At 38.1% G+C, this 22,708-nt stretch overlaps 2 protein-coding genes across 6 annotated transcripts in view; both read left to right on the forward strand.

The window, feature by feature from the left end:
- The window catches only part of csmd3b (CUB and Sushi multiple domains 3b), a 457,418-nt gene that overhangs the window by 420,663 nt on the left and 14,047 nt on the right, over positions 1 to 22,708 (forward strand). For all 5 annotated transcript variants that reach the window (XM_079879070.1, XM_079879071.1, XM_079879072.1 and 2 more), the window contains 6 exons: positions 1,382 to 1,564; positions 4,643 to 4,819; positions 7,029 to 7,208; positions 12,287 to 12,460; positions 14,233 to 14,406; positions 18,663 to 18,736. In XM_079879070.1, coding sequence (XP_079735196.1) covers positions 1,382 to 1,564; positions 4,643 to 4,819; positions 7,029 to 7,208; positions 12,287 to 12,460; positions 14,233 to 14,406; positions 18,663 to 18,736 — 962 coding nt within the window. The remainder of the gene's footprint in view (positions 1 to 1,381; positions 1,565 to 4,642; positions 4,820 to 7,028; positions 7,209 to 12,286; positions 12,461 to 14,232; positions 14,407 to 18,662; positions 18,737 to 22,708) is intronic.
- Positions 1 to 22,708, forward strand: part of ppt1 (palmitoyl-protein thioesterase 1 (ceroid-lipofuscinosis, neuronal 1, infantile)) — a 230,959-nt gene that overhangs the window by 704 nt on the left and 207,547 nt on the right. The window lies entirely within an intron of this gene.

Raw genomic sequence — 22,708 nt, forward strand, 5'->3', positions numbered from 1 at the left:
CTATATTTGGTGTGGCTATATTATTCATAAGCCCTACAGTATGTGCGTGTGCAGGTGTGTGTGTGTGTGTGTGTGTGTGCTGATGATGAATGGAGCGCAGGTTCAGGTGAGGTGCAAGGCTGCAGGGCCCTGAGCTCAGATATATGGATGCTGCAGGAATCAATCAGGAATATCAATTTCCAGAGAGCTGTAGCAAAGCCTTGAGTGCATGAGGAAAAAAGCTGTCCTCCTCCCAGATTACATCCTGAGAGAGGCCGCAGAACAGGCGAAGGACTAGTCATCCTTTTTTATTCGTTTGACAGTAGAATAGGTTAAAATGGTACGTTTCTTTACACTTGACGCAAATTCTTGATTTATTTCTTTTTTCTGCCTCATATTTTCCTATTTCATTCAGTTTCATTCACTGTAATGCGGTATCTTTTGTTACTTAAAATAACTTTGTTCTGTCATTCTATCTATCTATCATCCATCCATCTATCCATTCCATTCCATCCATCCATCATCTGTCTGTTGTTCTATCTTTCTATCTATCTATCTATCTATTATCTGTCATTCTTTCTATCTATTTTTCTATCTATCTATCTATCTATAATCTATCTATTGTCTGTCGTTCTTTCTATCTATCTTTTTATCAATCTATCCATCCATCCATCCATCCATCTATTGTCTGTCGATCTATCTTTCTATCTATCTATCTTTTTATTTTACAGCCATCAAATCAGTATTTACAGTATATACACTACAGTTTAAAAATTTGGGGTCAATTTGGGTTCCATTTTTTAAGGAAATGAATACTTTTATTCAGGATGTATTAAATTGATCAAAAGTGACAGTAAAGACATTTTCACATTGTTACAAAAAAAATTTCTGCTACGAAAGAAACTACTACAAAGCAGCACAACATACAACATTTATAATATTTTAGGTAACAAACTTAAAAACACAATCATGTTGATTTTTAAGTATTTCGGTAACACTTTACTTAAAGCCTTTATTTATAATGCATTATAAAAGTATTTATAATGCATTAATTATGCTTTGTTATGCACCTTACAACGCATTTTATGGTCTTGTTATAATACCCTATAATACATATCTATTAATTGAACACGCCTTTAGAAATTATAATGCATTAAATCACATGACAAAAACATCCAATTTCAGCTGGAACAAGGAATGTATATTTACCATCTCGTATCTTTAAAATTCACCCGTTCACTTAATGGTGATATTGTGATAAAAGAATACTAACTAATGCAGCTTCTGTCATTAAAATTATGAGTTTAATATTTTATCCAATATATTATGCCATATACAACAGGGATATGAACATTTACAAAATATTTGTAATGACCCTCGCCTCTTCTCTTTGTCTCTGAAGGTGATTCATCAGGGACATGCGGTGACCCAGGCACACCGTCCCACGGCAGCAGAGATGAGAGTGACTTTCGGATTCGCAGTAAAGTGCACTTCAGCTGCTCGCTGGGATACGAGCTTTTTGGCTCGGCGGAGAGGATGTGTTTCCCCAACGGCACGTGGTCCGGTTCTCAACCGTCCTGCAAACGTAAGCGCCTGCAGCATCTCCGAATCTACCCAACTCCCACTCACACTAAACACACTCTCTTCTGACTTCAGCGGGTGAACAGGACATCTCAGCCCAAAGTTAGTCAGAAGTTTTCACAAGTCACCGGTTGATCTAAGGCTTTGTACAAACTGCACACAAATATGGTTTGGTTGTCAAAGCCGATATTTAGAGCTGACTGTCATTTTGCATGTGATGAAATCCATTTGTTCACATCTGGGATGTTATGGTATGTCAAAAAATTTTCTCAAATTTTGATCATACTTTCATTTGATGGCCATTCAAACGTAGCCATTGTATATCATTTTTCAATCAAATTATTTTATACACTACAGGTCAGACTAGATATCGGCTTTGTTTATAACGTTACAAAAGATTTCTGTTTCAAATAAATGCTGTTCTTTTGAACTTTCTATTCATCAAAGAATTCTGACAAATGTATCAGTTTCCACAAAAATATGAAGCAGCACAAGATAGATAGATAGATAGATAGATAGATAGATAGATAGATAGATAGATAGATAGAAGATAGATAGATAGATAGATAGATAGATAGATAGATAGATAGATAGATAGATAGATAGATAGATAGATAGATAGATAGATAGATAGATAGATAGATAGATAGATAGATTGATTGATTGATTGATTGATTGATTGATTGATTGACAGGTAGATAGATCACATCTTTCATTAATTTTCAATTTCACATATTGTTGACTTGTTCAACATTTTATGTAATTCCTTCTTTATAAAAAGATCTTAATGACTGGTGGGCTCTGGTTGCTATAGTAAAGATTTATGCATAACCGCTATATGAAAAGACTTTCTCATCAGCAACTGAGAGTTGTTTTGGAAGTAAAAGATGGAAAGCGTGACCTTCTCATTGTTGCTGATCTAATATTGTAACTTATTAAACCCTTTAACAAGCTTTGCCTTTTTATTTCTTAAGTGCTGAACCTTCCTGTTCATTTCAATAATGATATTGCATCCATCCAACCCCCTGGAAGCAAGACTTGTCTTTGCTATACCATAAAATAGTCCCAAAAGTCATTTATCAGTGACAAACAATAAAATCAACTACCCGCTAAATAATATATCACCGTCCATATTGTTACCTGGTGTTTTATTTGGGCCCGTTACAGTTGTACAGTTGTCAGAGTCCCACACCACGTAATAAAGCCACATTTTCCCCGTGGCTGTAAAGTCTACAGCACAAATGAAAGATGACCAGGCACTTCCCGGGGCAAGCAGCCAGTGTTTTCTTTAGGAAACATGATGCACCATCTTGTTTTCTTGCTCCGAGACCTGACTAATGGTGTTTCTCCCAGGGCTCCCACTGAAAATATAGTTGACATGACCCAAGCCATTGTGCGGGAATCATTTTTGAGAGACGGCAATTGGCACCGGGACACAGGAACACTGACTAATTGAGGGGGAAGGTGTCGCGCTGTTATCCGTCCCTCATGCCGTGAAGTCACAAGCCCTGTGGGAATCACAATGGTCAGCGTGTCATCGCAAGACAAATCGAGTGCGGAAGTTCCCGGGCATGGAGGTGTACCGCAAGCGCTGTCATTTTAACAACTGCACAGAGAGATGATTCAATCCTGAAAGGAAGCCTGAATCCCTCCACTGCAGGAGAAGCACTTCGGCTTGGCGGTTTAATAGGTTTTCCACCGGTTAATTCACTCAAACAGCATCTCCACGGCTCTCTTTTGTTCATTTCATTGTCTCGGTGCCATGCTCCGGGTATGATCTACAGGCCTGTCACACCATATCTTCAAACTTCATCCCCACTCATTTAAGCCTTGCAGACGCTAATACCTCATTCTGTTATAGCCGCTGTCCCTTATCATAGTCATTACATGGTCAAATGATCTCTGTTCCTTTAGACCATCACTTTCTTCCCATCAGATGTCCATAAAAGATATATCAAATGCAGTGTGGGGAAAGCAAGCTACTCACAAAGTATATGCATGTACAGTATTACACATAACGGACTACTTCTCAATAAATTGTAATTAGATTAAGTTGTTGATAACTTCATGCTATTACTTGTTAGAAAGCACATAGACTTGTGAAGCCAGACCTTTGACTGAACAGCATATGGTTTGGTCCGGTGCACATTGCCACTTATTCTTGCCAAGAACCACTTACTTAGACAGTTTTTGTGAGCAATATGTATCGAACAGACTCTGTGTGCCATCTGAGACACAACGATACTAGGCTGAGCAAGACACTAGGGGTATGTACTGTATGTGATATTTTTAAGTCGCTGTTTATGTAGAAGCACAATTTATGAAAGTGAAAATGCACATGCATTATAGATGAATGTCTTATTTTTTTAAGATGTTTTTGAAAGTCTCTAAAGCTCATCAAGACTGCATTTATTTGATCAGTACATTCATATTGTGAAATATTATTCATATCTAAAATCATTTTTTTCTATTATATTTTAAAATGTACCGTAATTTATTCCTGTGTTTAAAGCTGAATTTTCAGCTTCATTACTCCAGTCTTCAGTGTCACATGATCCTTCAGAAATCAGTATAATATGCTGATTTTGCTGCTCAAGAAACATCAATGTTGAAAACAGTTTATTTAATAATATTTGATTAATATTAGCAGCATTTAATTGAATCAGAAATCTTTTGTAACATTATAAACTGTCACTTTTGATCAATCTAATGCATCTTTGCTAAATGAAAGTATTCATGTATTTCCCCCAAAAAATAAAAATTGACCTCTAACTCCTGATTCTGTCACATAATATCGAACATTTTGACAATGTCTATGATTTCAGTTTAGAACCTTCAGAAATCATTTACTCATAAACAAGGTTTTAGGATGGCCATCGTTTAAATGATTATACCTCATAGGAAAAATAAATAAATTGCTCCTTCAGTATATAAAAGCATTTGATTCTGGGTCAAAGTGATTTAAAATAATGTAAAAGGTCACAGTACAGTAAACAAGAGATAATAGGACAATAAGGTAGGCCTACATGTGTGAACAGCTCTTCATAACTCTTCATATATTTGTGTTTCTGACATACTATAGCGGTGCAGTGTGGTAACCCTGGGACTCCCAGTAACGGACGGGTTTACAGACTCGACGGCACCACCTTTTCACACTCGGTCATCTATTCGTGTATGGACGGCTACTTGCTGAGCGGCTCCACCACGCGGCAATGCCAAGCTAACGGCACCTGGTCTGGCACTGCACCCAACTGCACCTGTGAGTCCAACACGCTTGTGCTTTACACTTTGTTTTCCAATAAACCATAATGGCCTCAGTAGCTCTTCATTCCAGGCTATAATTGAGGTGATGTGACAGATGTGCTTGTGGGATTCATTTGTGTAAAGCTGTACTAAAAATATATCATCATGGTAACAGACCTTGACTGATAGAGAAAAGTTTATGCGACCAACTTCATGAAAGCTTCATCCAGGCACCTCCATGAGAGTTACTAGTGTTCATTTGAATATGGAAGATTAGAAAGTTTTCAGATAAGTGCATTTTGTGGAAGAATTGGGTTATAATTGGTGGGATTGCCGGATCAGGTTTCTCTGAGATGTTCTTTTGTTAAAGTGAGGAAGATGAACAGGTCAGAATAATTCATCATCTGCCTCTGGTAGATACATGAATCAATTATTTCAATATTTCAAAATCGCAATGCAGAACTAGAGTCCTTAATTTAGTCACAAACCCTGTTCGTTCAAATGCCATAATCCGTTTCCACCTTATGTTTATTAAGTCCGGAAATTTTTTCACATTTCAATGTGCCGAAACAACCTTTTTGTACAATCTGTGGGTTATAAAATAAAACGAGTCAATGAGAGGGACTTGTCATTTCATTGGCAATGCAGGAAAACAATGCAGTATATAAATATATATAAACAATATATACTGTATATATATAAATTTACAATTACAACTTAAAACTATGTTTCATCTAGTGATATAATGCTAACATACCAATCTATAATACATAATACATAATAAAACAAAATAACAGAAAATGCAACCCAAAACATCTTATGTACATTACTGATAGCAAGAAATAAGAAACAACAAAAATAATTTACAGTATATAAAATATTATCATATGTGATGTCATGCAGGAACTTTTTGGAATGTCCTTGTACTGTTTTTCACCTTAAATGATACGGCAATTCACAGTATTTTACTGCAAAATTTCATATAATGCAAACTATTTACATTTTATATGGTTTATATGGACAATATATATGGTAAGGTAACGTGTTAACCAATTAACAGTTTTTTACTGTAGCATTTTTAATTTTCAAATAGCTATTTGTTACAGTCGTTGATTATGTTAGCTTGCGGATCACACTTTGTGTCATTTCAATCTATTTGATTTCGATTTGTGAGTGATGTAACGCTCACACATCATAGTAGTAATAGTTGTTGAGGAATGATGAAGAGCCACACAACACAATAAAACAGCTTAGCCTGCGTAATGTGTCTTGGTAAGTTGGCATTATCATCCATAATCACATCGCTTAATGCTCTCACCCTTAAACATGGGCGTATTCCCTGCGTACTGTAGACTGGGATTATATGGGAGGTGCACCAAACCAGCTCTGATTGATGCGGCTCTACATGTGTTTATTGAGTGGGCCGAAAGCGGTGATACATGGCTGTGTCCAAGGGAGGAGTCACATTAGCATTTAGCGTTAGCCATTTCTCACCATCAGCTGACATGTTTATGTGCGAGGCCGCTGATGGATTTTACAAAGCATCATTTTCCGTCCTTTTCCAAAAGACACAAAACATATGGCAACTCAAGGGTGACAAATAAGTAATGGTTCACCATAAATCAATAGAGGAAATTAAGATGTTGCATCCAGGAAATAATTAAATAAATGCACTGATCGAGCGAGGTTTTGTCAGCCACGGCAAAGTGCAAAACTACACATTTGTTTCGTCTGAATTCCAGTGGCGCCACATTCATTCTCGCATCATTCCTATCCAACCACCTCTTATTTATCCATTGGAAGGAATGATAATTGTAAGAGATCTGTGGAATTGATTTGAAGTTGCACCTCGGGGACGTCGGTGGGAAGGGAGCCGTGCTTGCGTGCTACTATTGATTTCTTTACATAATAGCAAGATCTATCATTTGAAATAAAAAAGCCAGGGGTCCTAAAGATCGCTGTAGCGTAAATGAGTTGTTAAAGATGATTTGTGAACGTGGCTCCCCAAGGTTTGTTTCGATAGCTTCAATCACATTGCCACAAAAAGCTATGATTGCCATCTGATGAGTCGTATGAAATATTGAATAAAGATCTACAGTGCTGTCGTGTGGCACATTGTGCATTTCTCAGACTTTTAGCTCACATAGAGACTATTAGCACATTGTACTAAACACAGTAGTTTATGTTGGGCTATAAACATCATAATTCCGATCTGTAATTTTCAGTGATCAACTGCGGAGACCCCGGAGTGCCGGCCAATGGGCTGAGATATGGTGAGGACTTCACCATCGGACAAAACATCACGTTTATGTGCCAGCCCGGATACACGATGGAAAGCGAGAGTTTCTCCACCATCACCTGTACCGGAAACGGTACCTGGAACGCACCTGTGCCTTTCTGTAAAGGTAAAACTTGATTTAAACTTCACTGGACATAATAACAAGAACAGTTGTAATAAATTCTGATGACACTTTACAGTTAGGTATCAAGTGATAACAATGAACAACACTTTTACAGCTTTGTTTTAAGGAATAGTGCAAGTCTGTCATTTTTTTAATCGTAATTTCTTCTGTAGAACATATAAGATATTCTGAATGTTGTCTCAACTGGTTTTGTCCATTTAATCAAAGTCAATGGGTCCAGAACAACTTTCATGGACCCCACTGACTTTCATTTTATGCACAAAAAAACTAAAACTAAATATCATCTCTGCATGGTCTGCAAAATGCTGGGTTGTTTCAATCCATATTTGAGTCAAATATGGACAAAAAAAGGACAAAAAAATTTAACCAATAGTTGGATTTGTTCATATTTGACCCAAACAAGGGTTGAAACAACCCAGCATTTTTTAGAGTGTTGGTTAATCTGGTATGTGATCATTTATACATATACTATTTTATGTGCTATTTTACTAATACTTTTTTATTGAGGACCAAACATATTCAACTTCATTCATGATATGGGTGGGTGGAGTTATGAGGTTTGACTGACAGGTTTAATCACAAGCTCTTTTTAATTCTCTAAGGCCTGGTTTCACAGACAAGGCTTAGATTAAGCCAGGGTTAGTTCAGTTCATATATTTAAGTTGTTTTTATAAATGTGCCTTAGAAAAAAATATTACTGGTGTGCATCGTGAGACAAAACAATGGCATTGACGTATTTTAAGAAATGTCAGTGCAAGTTGCTTTCAGTTAACACAGCTCAAACATGCATTTTAGTCTGGGACTAGTTTAAGCCTTGTCTGTGAAAGCAGTGGTTACATTTTTGCAAAACCCACAGACACGCGTAAAGTGTGACCAATAATAATGATTAAGAGAAAAAAAATGGAGATCTGAGGTTTCCTCCAAACAGCAACAGTTTTAGAGAAAGATTTAATGGACTATACACAAATGTAAATGAACAACGAACAATAGTATACTTACAAATTAACATTGACAGTGTTTATTAATTTAGATTACGTTCATTGTTGTATGCTGATACTCAATGCATGTTAACAAATTGAACCTTCTAGTAAAGCGTTCCCTAAATTCTCCTTTGTGGTCTTAAGATTAACACATCTCTCCAGCATTTTCTCTGCCAAGTAAAGCCAAACAGCTTTATTGTTCACAAGGCAGGGTTTAAGATTACTCTCTCACTGATATATCTCTGCACATCTGGCCTGAACCGCCCAGAGCATTCGATGCACAGATGCTCCTCCTAGAGCGAGTTGAGGTCTTCCAGCTTTGTGTCTTCGCTGTTGTGATGGATGTCTTGTTTGAAATGTAGGGATGAATGTTTATGCACCCTTGTAAGTCATCTTTCCTCGTGCGATTGCGCCACAACCAATGCTAAACATTCATGTTTTATCAACCAATCATGCTGTTTGACAAATGACAATCGCACGCAGACACAGACTGAGCGCTCAGCCCTTAAGCGCTGTGTTGTTCCCATTATTATAATCAGCTTTGACCTATCAGCCCTTGCATTTCTTGTAATTAATTTCACAAATGACTCCTGTCATCTTCCTACTGCCAAGAGATGAACTAGTACTGAATACATCAAGTGATATGAAATTGAATTTCAGGTTTGGACGTTGCATTTGTGATCCTCCTCACCAGTGCCCTGGCCTCGAATGCCATTTTACTAAGCTCATTTAGATAGACACAGATGTCTCATTTATTCCTGAAGGCAGCAACCTCCTCCTTCTCTTAAAGGACATGTTGTGCATACATATCTGAGGAGCCTTGAACTTCATATCCTCGGTCTAAACTGATATTCTGTCTCATTAATATGCTTGCTAAAGTGAGTTTGCTCAAAAAAAGAACCACTCCCACCTGTGGAAGGATCCTGACATTGAGCGTGTGTGCGTCCCTTCTGTCTCTTTTCTTCAGTTGTAGACAGTATATATGAAATATTCATTAGCTTAGGAGCCATGCCTTTTAAAAGGATGCCAATAATAATAATACAACATTGGTTGGACCACATGAGTCAAGCAAAGACAACACAATCAGCTCATAAAGAAACTGTCAAATGTATTGTTTTTGCAGACAGTAATTGCAGTCTGGCTGGAACTTTACCATGGTATAAAGAGTGTTGTATTGGGTGTTGCTCCATGTGTCATCATGAGTGCCCGATTGAGCAAGGCATTGGCTTCCTGTCTGGTGGAGTGTGATTGATTTTAAAAGCTCGTGTGGTACCTGAGGACTGATAACCGGGGAAGAGGACTTAGCTCACAGAGTTGTGCGGGCAGTTATTGGAAAAGATGTGGCCTCTAAGACAGATATAGCATTCAGAGCCTTCAATGGTGTTCGCAGAAGCAATTCATCTCTCTACCATAACTGAACCTGCTAGTACCGCGATAGTTAACACTTCTTTAGACATAGTGTTGTCGCTTCTTCTCTGAGAAAATCATACTTTTCTATTGCAGGTTTGTGCTAGATTTGACAATTAATACAGTGCATTGCATGAAATGCTGTTCTTAATCCATGTCTTTGTCTTGTTTTCCAATAAAAATATCTCAAATAAAATGGATTTACATGAAAAGCTAAATTTTAAAACAAGTTATAAAATATTATACAAAATTATACAAATTAAATGTTTTATTAATACTCCGTATAATTAAATATAAATTATTTTATAAATCTTCAAATATAGTATTAAAGAATCACTGATTGAATTATTGATACATATTCATATATTTAATATCTATGTCTTATGTATAATTTATATTTTTATATTAATAATTTTATGTAATATTTTTAAGTAACATAATTTGGACCATTTAAAAAAACATGGCAGAAACAAATGGGTTCCACTTTATTTCGATAGTCCACTTTAGACATTCTACTAACTATAAGTAACTTTGCAACTACATGTCAACTAACTGTCATTAGAGTATTAGTAGACTGTTAGGTTATGGTTAGGCTTCGGGTTAGTAGAATAAATCGACTTGTAGTTGCCAAGTTACTTATAATCAGTAGAATATCTGTTGGGGGACCAACAAAATAAAGTTTTAGCAGATATTAAGCATACAGTCTACTAATACTCTAATGATATTTAGTTGCAAAGTTACTTATAGTTAGTAGAATGTCTAAAGTGGACTATCGAAATAAAGTGTTACCAACAAAAGTAAAAATTTTATACATTCAACCCTGTTACCCATGTTGTTGTAAGAAAAAATAGTCAAACAAATATTTTTCTTTCATTTAATGAAAATAAAGTTAACTACAAACCACATTTGGTCCCAAACTCTCCCCATGGAGAGTTTTTATGTTTATTGTTAGAAATGAATCGCATCAAATAGGCTTTTAAACTGTATTTATTCCTCCAATTTTGGTAACAAGGTTGCAAACCTCATATAAACTCAACAGAAAATAAAGAAGCTCATATAATATTTAGTTTGCCCTCCTGAGGCTAACAATCAGTATATTCTGAAGGTTAAGCACTTCCTTTCACTGAACATTTGTTGAAAAGGAAAAACAGGCTCTGGGAAGTACCATTTGTTGTATTTTAAGGGTGTTTAGACATTTTTACAGGAAATCAAAGCAAATACACTTGCTTAAAATACATTTTTTACGTTGGTTACATTCTAATTTTACCATGGTCTGTTAATTCTGATTGGCTGGAAGGTGTGCATTAAAACCATTTAATGCACAGGTAGTTCTAGTCAGTTAAATCACCGTTCTATATGCGCGCACATAGACACACACACACACACACACTTGCACACCGAGGTCCGAGATCACGCTACACACACATTCAGGAGCACAGAAGCTTATCAATGCACACCGAGGTCCGACATGACATTTATCAATAAAATAACTTCGCTACATTAGATTTCTACAACGAAGTTTTTGAAACTCGTAGCTTCACTATTAGTAGAAAGATGTAGCCTGGTTAAAACCAGACCATTCTCAGTAGTAACTGAGTTATGGTCTGGCAAAGCTCCATAGACAAATCATTTCCAAAGGGGCGTCACCAACGGACGTCGCTCAAATGCCTCGTCAAGAGCGATCGGCATCGTGTAAAGCTGCGTCCCAATTCGCCTAAGTTACACTATGCCATAAAAGTATGTACTCTTTTTGGGAAGAAAATGTATTTACTTTTGAATGTGTAGCAAAAAAGTAGGTAAGCTTTGGGACATACTACTTCGTCATCTTTATTGGACGGATCTGTCGCGTGCATCCTGTCACTTAAACTGCCCTGTCAATCATCGTGTCACAGTTAAAATCCTCTATTAAATCTAATTTAATTTCCTACCGTTTCGGAGAGAAATGTAGTAGCACGTTCATCTGCCAGTGGGTCTTTCATGGAGACTGTACTCATGTGTTTGCAATTTGAATATAATAATGCATTTAAAAGTTGAACGGACATCGCTCAAATGCCTCTGGGCGCAATTGGATAGACCTAAAACCAATCAGAGCGATCGTCATTGTGTAAAGCCCGCCTCAACGTTTCTGATTGGTGCCGCGATTTCTAGGCCATGGAAATGGGCTTGAATGAGCTCTTTGCCAGACTACTTCTCGAGCAAATCTGAATTTGCCGGAAGTTGTCTGGGTTTTCCCAGGCTAAGAAAGATGCTGCACAGCACGTAATTCACACATGCATCTCTCACTCGATCGATAATTAATTCAAATAAATGCTATAATTCATTCATTCAAATAAATGTAATCTTACCGCACTACTTTATCTCTGTGTCTGATTAAAAGCGGCTGAATGCTGTATTTAAAGATCCGTAACTAATGAAAACAACCGTCATATTTAACATTCAGATCAAATATTGTGTTGCAAACACAATGCCGGCAAATGACCATGGTATAAGCGGGATATCCACGGCTTGCTGTGCATTAAATGATTTGAATGCACTCCGCTTCACGTCGGGTGGTTCTGTGACTCCACGTCACGCATTAAAATCGTTAAATGCACAGCTAGCCGTGGATCATCCCTGACTTGTATTAGAAACGTGATTGTTAAGTATGAGTTGCTGTTTAATGTGTCCGTTCAGCCGTGACCTGCACAGCTCCTGTGCCCATCTCAAACGGGCTCCTGGAGGGCCGGGACTTCGAGTGGGGCACCAGCGTGAGTTACAGCTGCTCCCCAGGATACGAGCTCTCCTTCCCTGCCATCCTCACCTGTGTGGGTAACGGGACATGGAGTGGCGAGGTGCCTCAGTGCCTGCGTGAGTACTGTACTATATTAATATTAATCAAACTGACTGCTTCATCCCTGTGGGTCTTTGCAATCCTATGCATGCCAGCATTTCACAAAAAAATGCACCTTATATACTTGCTGTTGGCATGAAATTAATGATCAGATTTGATTGATTGAGTGGTTCATCATTGAATGTGTACATATAGGTCAACAAATTGACATTACATCCACTGGATTACTTGATAGCAATATTTATTGAGGGCACCAGACAAGGTGGGCTCAGCATGGTGTGGCTTGGGATATCAGTTCTGTCTCAGCACATCCGATGCCGTGTGATGCTTTGAACATCTGAGATGAAGAAACTGGTATGAGAATTTAAAGTTTAAATAGCCTAGTTATCACAAAGGTACCCTTGTTTTAGCCCTCACAAAAGCAGGCAAACTTTTGCTTGAGAAAGAAAGTGTGCCTCTGACTTTGTGATACTGATTTTTTCCTTCTCTTTCTTTTCCACTTTTATTTTATATCTTGACAGCATATCTATAATTCATCAAGAAAAGTCAAGTTTGTAGTGTACGATCTCAGGCACAGTAGTCTGACCAGCATATTTATGATGGATCAGTCAGTTGGTGACGTCAAGCATGCGATTGATTTTCCCTCAGACTCATTGTTTGCCTGACAGTGACAGAGCCACAGATAACGCTCTTCGTGGGCTTGGGATTTCCCACAGTATTCTGTGGCTTTTTTCAGAATAGCATACTCACATACTATTCTTACTATTCCTGCAGTGTATAATATGTACACTACTGTTCAAAATGTTGGGGTCAGTATGATTTAGCAAGGATGTGTTAAATTGATTAAAAGTGACAAAGACATAATCGTACAAAATATTATATTTCAAATAAATGCTTATCTTTTGAACTTTCTATTCATCAGAGAATCCTAAAAAAAATATCATGGTTTCCAGAACAGCTGTTTCAACATTGATAATAATCAGAAATGTTTCTGGAGCATCAAATATGAGAATGTCAGACATATTCAAATATGAGCATATTAGAATGATTTCTGAAGGATCGTGTGACACTGAAGACTGGCGTAATGATGCTGGAAACTCAGCTTTATTCAAAGGAATGAATTACATTTTAAAATATATTAAAACAGTTATTTTAAATTGTAATAATATTTCACAATATTACAATTTTTACCGTATTTATTTATTTATTGATCAAATAAATGCATCTTTGGTGAGCAGAAGAGTGTTTTTCAAGAACATTAACAAATCTTACCGAACAGTAAAGTAAACTGTACACAGTATGTACATTTTCTCAATGCAATTTTATCAATTCTTATTCACAATTTCAATATTCATACATTCCTTTCTTTCTGGGAAGTGGTAGATGTGACACTACCCAAGATGTAACATAATAAAACATACATAAAAAAAGGTTCAGTCGGGTTCTATATAGACCTATTTCTATATTATACTCTTTTTATAAAGAACCCTTTATGCCACACAGGTTCTATATAAGTAGAAATGTCTTAAATGATTGTGTAACACTTTCATGTTTAATATGGTGTTTACAATTTTTCTAGTGATAAAGTATGTTTACGAGCTGTTTAATTCATAGTTTATTTAAAATGAAAACTAAATCCATGAAATGATTCCATGATGGGAACACATAAAAAGGTCTATATAGAACTTTTTTTTCTAACAGTGTACATGCATCTTTCAGCATCATTCATAACTATCCATTTGAGGATGATTTAGCTGAATGTGTTTCTTTATGATTTCTGTGATAATAGCAAAGTTCTGTGGAGATCCTGGAATCCCTGCTTTTGGCTCGAGGGAAGGCCGCAGTTTCATCTTCCAGTCCGAGGTGTCATTTATCTGCATGGCTCCCTACATCCCAGTGGGGAGCACGACACGCTTTTGCCAGGCTGATGGCACCTGGAGTGGATCCCAGCCTCGCTGTATAGGTAAATCAATTATGCTGACACAGTTTGCATGTTTAAACCATATGTTGAATTCCCACTGAAACGGACTGCCATAATAATTGTTATATGTATATCAAAACCTAATAATCCTAAAACCAAATAAAAAGCCAGCTGGCCACTACATCCAACTCTGCTAAGCGAGAAGCGATCACGGCCACTTAAAGGGCTCCTGTGATGCTTTTTTACGTTCAACGTTTTCAATGTTCAATGTTGCTGTTTGAGCCATTGTAGTCTTGAGTTTTCTTCCGGGAACAAACATGATATTCCTCATTTAAATAATTCATATGCAGAGTAAAGGGGCGGGGCCTGGTTGAGTTAGTTAGTAGTGTGTTGAAACTGGTGGTTATGGTAAGGGGGCGGGACATTTCCCAAACATGCTCGAAGCACTTGACCAATCACAACACACTGATCCAGCCGACCAATCAGAGCACATTGTGCTTTTCAGAAGGAGGGGCTTCATAGAGACAGGAACTAAACAGAGCGTTACTGACAGGCTGGGAAATGAGGAGCTGCAACAATGGAGAATATGTGGAAAATAATCATTTTTTATTTTATTTTATGGAGCATAAAGAGCCCAAGTTCTAGTAGAGCCCAAAAACAAAAGCTGTTTTAAAAGTTCCCCTTTAAGTCCTTTGTCTCGTTAATGTTTTACGGTTCAGTTCAGCGAAAGTCTGGAAATTTAAGCTAGGTGGTCAGAATTTTGAGTTTTGCCCCAATTAACACTTTCCAGTTGCTCCAGCTGGGTGTTATGATTTCCACCCACAACGGAAAGCTATTTTGGTCTTTTTTGTATTTAGTAACAGCTCCTCCAAAGAAATCGATGCCCTCCCACAGCCCAGGTCAGCGCTGCTCCAAGCCCGCCTGATGTTGTATTGACAATTATGGTGGGGAAGAACAAAGCCACTCCTTTTAGTGTCCTCAGAACAAGGGATGTGGGAACAGTCGGCAGACGAGTGGAGAGAATGAAGTGTGGAACCGAGGTCAGGGAAAACTTTACTGCATGAGAAATGTCAACTTGGCAAACTTATTTCTTGACAGTTGGCAATGGGAGCTGTTGTGAAGTTATTGTCCTCGATTCCCATGACCTCCTCAAACACAGGTGTGCTGAATACCACATTAATGTATTCTGGACAAACATCAATCAACAATGAACAATTCATTGTTCATTAAAAAATTGTTTTTATGTATAATGAACTAGTAATGTTAATACATTTAAACTTATTGTGAAATATTACTGTGAAGTATTATTAATCAATTTGAAGTCGCTTTGTTTACTTTTTTAAGTTAAAGTTCTGATGAAATGGAAGTAGCAATAGATCTTTTTTGGTAATGTGACAGAAACAAATGTAGGCCAGGTACTTCAGCTGTTGATTGGATGTTGATTTTAAGAAAGGGGCGGGGTTTAAGCAGACTAAATTGTAGAATATGTCACCAGCAACGTCTCAACGAAAGATTGAGGTATGATATTTTATAAGATCAATAACATGCCTTTTCAAAATAGGCAGAATTTACATGTTATGCCGACTTTAACAATTAATTAACACTTTACCAGTTAATGCTGTTGTTTGGCACTTTTTTTGACTTTGCTGTATTTATTGTAAAATAATATTCAGCATAATGCTGTCACCCAGATTTAGATCTTTACTGTTTTGTGCCATATAAATGCTGTGATTGCAGGATAACTTATATTATCATCTGATATTATTCCCTTGTCGATTGAGTTAACTTTTTAGTTATTAACTTTCAGTGTGTCTAACCCTTTTTAAAGGCTAGCTTGACTGTAGTTGAACTAGTTGAAATTCCTTAAACTTCCCCAGCACATTGTGGGCTGTGGGAGTTTCGGGTCTTTGTTCCTCCCAGGGTTTCATATAAAGGCACTAATCTCTGTAAAGCTGCTTTAGGGGGCAAATAAGGAGTCATGTGAATTAGTTCTATTTATGTATACATACCTCATATCCTTTTTCACTTTTCCCTCTCTTTCCCTGTGCATGATGGCTGTTTTACGGCTACATCAATTTCTCCACATCTCATTAACAAAGACTCCTCTCACTGTCCCCCTACGTACAGTGTTTATCTGATTAAACCCCTCAGTTTATGCATTCATGAGGGAGTCCTTCTAACATCAATAAATACATTGATAATTGTTTTTAATTGAGCAAGTAATTGAATAAATGGTCCCAACTCTGTGAGGCCATTATTAAGGAGCTGTGAACAGCCAGCAGGAGATTTGGATGAGCTCTGATTGGCGTTTTTAAGCATTTAGTGTATTGCGCCGACAGAAGATGTCAGCCATGGCCCCAAAGCAGGTGTAATCATTTAGTTGTTTCAATGGAGTGTTATTATGGCCTCATACAGCATCAAAGACACCATGAAAAAGAAATTAAGTGCTCTAAAATGCCACTGCATATTTACCCACACCAATGCTTATAGAAGGAATCATATTGGCTGTTCCCAGTTTCCACTTGGTACTTCTGGAATTACTGAAATAAAAATCACATAGTCTAGTTTGGTTAAATGCAAATAATGTAACTGAACTAACCTTAAAATTGTGCATCGAATAAATCTTTTTTTTTTTAAGTTAGAGCAAACATTTTCCATATCTTTTGTTGTTGATGTCAAGGGCTCTACGTCCAAACTCTAGCACAGATTCATCCATCAGTTTAGCCTGGGAAAACCCAGACAACTTCCGGCAAATTCAGATTTGCTCGAGAAGTAGTCTGGCAAAGAGCTCATTCAAGCCCATTTCCATGGCCTGGAAATCGCGGCACCAATCAGAAACGATGAGGCGGGCTTTACACAATGACGATCGCTCTGATTGGTTTTAGGTCTATCCAATTGCGCCCAGAGGCATTTGAGCGACGTCCGTTCAACTTTTAAATGCATTATTATATTCAAATTGCAAACACATGAGGACAGTCTCCATGAAAGACCCACTGGCAGATGGACGTGCTACTACATTTCTCTCCGAAACGGTAGGAAATTAAATTAGATTTAATAGAGGATTTTAACTGTGACACGATGATTGACAGGGCAGTTTAAGTGACAGGATGCACGCGACAGATCCATCCGATAAAGATGACGAAGTAGTATGTCCCAAAGCTTACCTACTTTTTTGCTACACATTCAAAAGTAAATACATTTTCTTCACAAAAAGAGTACATACTTTTATGGCATAGTGTAACTTAGGCGAATTGGGACGCAGCTTTACACGATGACGATCTTGACGAGACATTTGAGCGACGTCCGTTGGTGACGCCCCTTTGGAAATGATTTGTCTATGGAGCTTTGCCAGACCATAACTCAGTTACTACTGAGAATGGTCTGGTTTTAACCAGGCTACCATCAGTTGGTAGACGCAGGCAAACGGTGACATGAACAGGCTGTGTGACATGACCTCATCTTCAGGAAACATTGAACTCAGTTTGTGCTGACCTCAGTGTGTTTTTTGGCGGTCAAGAGCATGAAACAATCATAAACCAAATTTATCAACTGTACTATTCAGCCAATGTTTTATTGTAGGGCAAATGCAATTTTCATCTGAGTACCTCCATTCCCAGATATGTTTTCAATGGTGGTGATAATCAGACTTTCAAAACTTCCATATGGATGTGGGAAGATGTGAACACGTCCCATGTGCATGTAGTAGTTTTTACTTAATCCTATTTGGCCTCCTAGTCAGTTCTCCTTTCAAAATCAAAGCAACACGAGCACTGTCTGCAACTCTTGTCTCCATATGGCAATGCAGTCATATATTTTCTCGGTGCTGACTCGGTATTAGAAGCGCCACACACAAAAAAAACGGCATGGAAAAGGGGTTGGTTGTGTAAGCCTCGCAGGTTGTCCTGTCATTTGCACGCCTGCATTGAATCAAGGGTCTCTGCGTCAGCTCAAAATGTGCTCTACATCCCAATTACAGAGCAGCACATCTGTGTGTGAGCAGACGCACTTCTGCAGCAACACTGCCCCCTGCTGAGTCTCCATAAAACACCGCTGTTACGACACTGCTGCAGCACTTACATAAACACACAGGCCCATAACAATCACCATAAGCCCTAGCACTGCTTTGAGCGATGCGTCTGGGCTCAGGAAGGGCTATGTTGCACGTATTTATGAGAGATGAAGTGCTGTTATGGTGGTGAGAAAGAAACTGCCTCCTGTGGCTGATAAGAAGATATTGAGAAGAAGAATGTGACTGGATGTTCATTTGTTTTGTTTTTCTTCTCCCTTTCTTTCCCTAGAGCCAACTCGCACCACCTGTGAGAACCCTGGAACGCCCCGCTATGGCTCTCTCAACAGGACCTTTGGCTTTAAGGTAGCAGGACGACCACATATATAATAGAAAACATTGTGTCAGAGTTCAATGTTCATGGTTCATGGTTCAGCTTGAGTGCTGCTCTCATGAAAGCCAAAGAGGGACAAACCAAAACACTAAGAATAACCAAATACTCTTCTGAAATGGATCATTTAAGAGGTAATATTAACCAAATTAAGCATTTTTTTCAGTTAAACTTTTACTATTATTATATTATATTATATTATATTATAAAAAACAGTATTAGATATTATTAGACTTTTGTTGTATTTTTGGTGCTCTATTGTCCACAACAATATTCAAACGCCCTATGACTTTTCCAGATATTTGATATTTACTGGAAAAGGAAACTCACAATTTCTACCTGATTTCAGAGCTTGCCATAACTAGAAAACTCTATATTGATTAAAAAATAAGCATAAAAATGCTCAAGAATTTGTTCATGTATATGACTTTTCCAAGTATAGGAATCACACTTTTATAATTCTTCAAAGAAAACCATTGTTGAGATGGTGAATTAAAATAAGATTTTTGGGATTTTTTAAATAGCCTACTTGTTTTGTCTTTATTTTAAATCATTTTATGTCATCTTGGCCACCTGGTTGAGATCCACTGCTTAAATAGAAATAGTTAATCTTAAAATGAAACATTTTGTGATCATTTACTAACCCGTACGTCCAGGGGTGCCGCCAGAAATTCTGGACCCTATGGAAACCAAAATTTCTGGGCCCCCTACATTTTTTACAGATAAAATTAAACCCAATAAACATGCCCTGTATACTTTAAAAAAGATACTTAGCACATTGCATAGTTAAAATGTCTAAAGATGAGTACAAAGCCTACAAAAACAAGAAAAAAATATATAAATATGTACTTGTTTACATAAAAGGGAGAACATTTATTATCTCAATTGCAATTGCAAGCACAACAGAACATAATGTACACATATTGACATATACTTTACATGAACAAGCTTTAGCTGGGTCAAACTGCTCAATCAGGAAACATCAGCTAGAACTAACCCAATCAGTCCAGGAATAAAACTAGCTAGGCCAAAAGGGCTCAAAATCAAGACACACCAGGAGTAATGCCAGGCCTAAACCAGTCCAGGACTAAACAAGTACTGAACCAGACATCAACTGTTTGTTATCCAGGTCTAACAAAGTTATGTTCAACATCACTTTATAATGGCCCAGCGACGTGCCTTTCTGCTGGCAAAATCATGTATCAAATCATCAAAGTTCAGCTTTCTTGCCAGTTTGCTTTCAATGGATAGTATGGCAAGGTGACAAAGTCTATCCTGCAACATAGCAGACCTCAGATCATTTTTTTCTCAGATAACGGTCACAGGCAGTGTGCAAAATATTCGCAAAACTATGCAGACCTGCCCGAAAATACTCTGCAGCTGCATCTTACACGGCAAACTGATTTTGTAATTTTTGAAGCGTGTAGATTACTTTTTGTTTTGTAAAGTTATCATCATGTGGCGAACACAGTAGATAAGACATGTTTAGAGGCTTCAATCTTCGTGAAGTTTCGCGCTCAGGCTCACCTTGTTCGGCTGAGACGGGGACTAGGGAAGTGGGGGAAGGAGGACGTGGGTGTGCAGCAGCCGCTGAATCTGTGTCTACGAGACATGATAACCCGGAGACAGCAGAGATGTTATTATTATCATTAATCATTATTCAGTAATTATTTTACTAAGCTAGCTAGATAAAGGCAGGTCATGTAGCAACAAAAATAAGTAACTCTGAAAGTTTTGGAATACAGGAATAGGGCAAGCTACCTTTCTTTTTGAAAAACTGTGTGACATACTGTCGACTTCGGCGTTCTCTGTCTTCTCTTTCCTTCTTTTCTTTCCGTTTTTGATGCCCTGACTTTTGATGTGACATGCCTGCGTGTGTCACTGTCTGCGCTGCATCATAGCAAGTGCAATAAGCAAGAGACGCTACACTAGCGATCGTAGCTCGGACAGCGCAGGTGGAATGAACCATTGTGAGGGGGAGGGGTGTGACTGAAACAGTAAATACTTTCTTTTTTTTTTTAATATTAAATCTATGTACTTACGGACAAAACGGACAAAATACACATTTAGTGCATGAGGGGCCCTAGCACATTCCAAGCTGAAGCTACAGCTTCTGATGACATGGAATATCGAGCATGATGGACCACTTTCCCAAAGTTTTGTGTTTCACTGAAGAAAGAAATTAATACTGGGGTTTGAATTACATTAAAAATGTTAGGTGAACTATTCCTTTAATCTTCAAGTTAATTCATATCTTCCCTTATTCCTTCCATGAAAGCGTTCTTAAGAATGATTCATGGCTTTTCTCAAACCCACTCCAGACAAACTACTTGGTGAAGGCCCTTCATTCCCTCACATCCACTACAAAATATTAATAAGCCCTCTCAAGACTTTTCCACTCCAAACGTGGTCTTGAGGAGCGGTGAAATGTATGCATGGATGTAATAACACATGAGAACCACTCGAATAGAAAAAAAAAAAAAAATCTACTTCTCGGGAGTGCAAATAAATCTGATTATGTTTCGTCAGGAGAGCATGACAGACGGGTGAACTGAGAGAGATGTGAAAAACAGAAACACTGAGATTGCTGAGGAAGAGTGTTCATCGCTGGCATTACGAATTCAAGTCCTTACAGTATCAGAGGTCAAGCCTTCATGAAACCGCTAAATATCAGTAAATCATTTGTCTGGCCTGGAGAAAAAGGAGCCAGTCAAGCTCTTTTGCTTTCCGGGGCTTAATGATATCGGAGTCGGCGAGAGGAGATATGGCACACCTCAGATAAGCAGCAGTGTCTATGGCTCGTCAACTGTGTTCGCAGTGAGCGGGGACATGTTAATCAATTAAAATGCTATGCACTCTAATACGCACTCTGTGACGTGTTAATATCGTACTTCTCTCGTATGTATCCTAAAGCACAGCCCACGCCCTCAGGCATATATGCGACACTTTTTTGTCCCATGACCTTGCTGATGATAACGTATAGTAGCCGAACACGTTTGCTTGAGGAGTGCTACCATATATTATGGAAATAAGTGGCACTTTACATCACTAGTGGCCCGGAAAGGAGGTCACAATGGCCTCCTAAGTGCATGTACGAGTGATTACTTGAGCTGTAGGTAAAGTAGGTAAGTAGCATATATGAGAATATCCGCCCGACATTAGCACACTTCCACTTTAGCTTTTAAGAGAGTGAGTCTGGGAAGTAGATGGCGTACGGCGATGCAGAAGATACCTGAAGGATCTGACATTTCAAGCCAGATCTTTGTAGTTGCAGTCTTTTCCAGCGTCTGTCCTCAGGAGTGAAAACTCTTGGGTTTGTCACACTTGAAACAGGGTCATTGTAAACCCGGGTAAATGAAATCCTAGGTTATCTTGCTTTACGTTTCACCCAGGGTTTTCAATTAATCCTGGGTTTTCAAAAGCTGGTGTTTCACATTGTGCATTCCTATACCCTGGGTTAACGTCCTTACTTGCATATTTTCGGTGTCAGTGTCATTGATTGGACGAATGGTGCGCTATAATACACACGTTTTTTTCTGAATGAAGGCAAGAATGAAAGGGTCACTTTTTCCCTCCAATTGATTTTCCGTCTCCGTTTGACAAACGCTGAAATGACTGTGTACAATGCGTGTTGTTTCACACGTGAATATGAGGCATACTGCACAAGTTTGGCGGTGCAATGTGGTTTTAACAGCACAAAAGCAGCACTATTCCTGCTCCAGAGCAAGGTTTCATACCCCCGTGTAAAAAGCGGTGCTAACCCTGTGAAACGTTCCTTTACCTGGGGTTAAAAGCAGGGTTTAGAATGGCCATAATTTGGGGTTAAGTGCTTGTTCACAAACTGCAAGTATTAGGTGTTTAATATTGTTTAATCTGCCTCCAGAAGAGAGTTGGGGGAGTGCAGTGTCTGATGGGATGTGTGTGTGTGTGTGTGTGTGTGTGTGTGT

This window comes from Squalius cephalus (assembly GCF_949319135.1).
Source record: "Squalius cephalus genome assembly, chromosome: 8".
In the NCBI taxonomy this organism is placed as follows: domain Eukaryota; kingdom Metazoa; phylum Chordata; class Actinopteri; order Cypriniformes; family Leuciscidae; genus Squalius; species Squalius cephalus.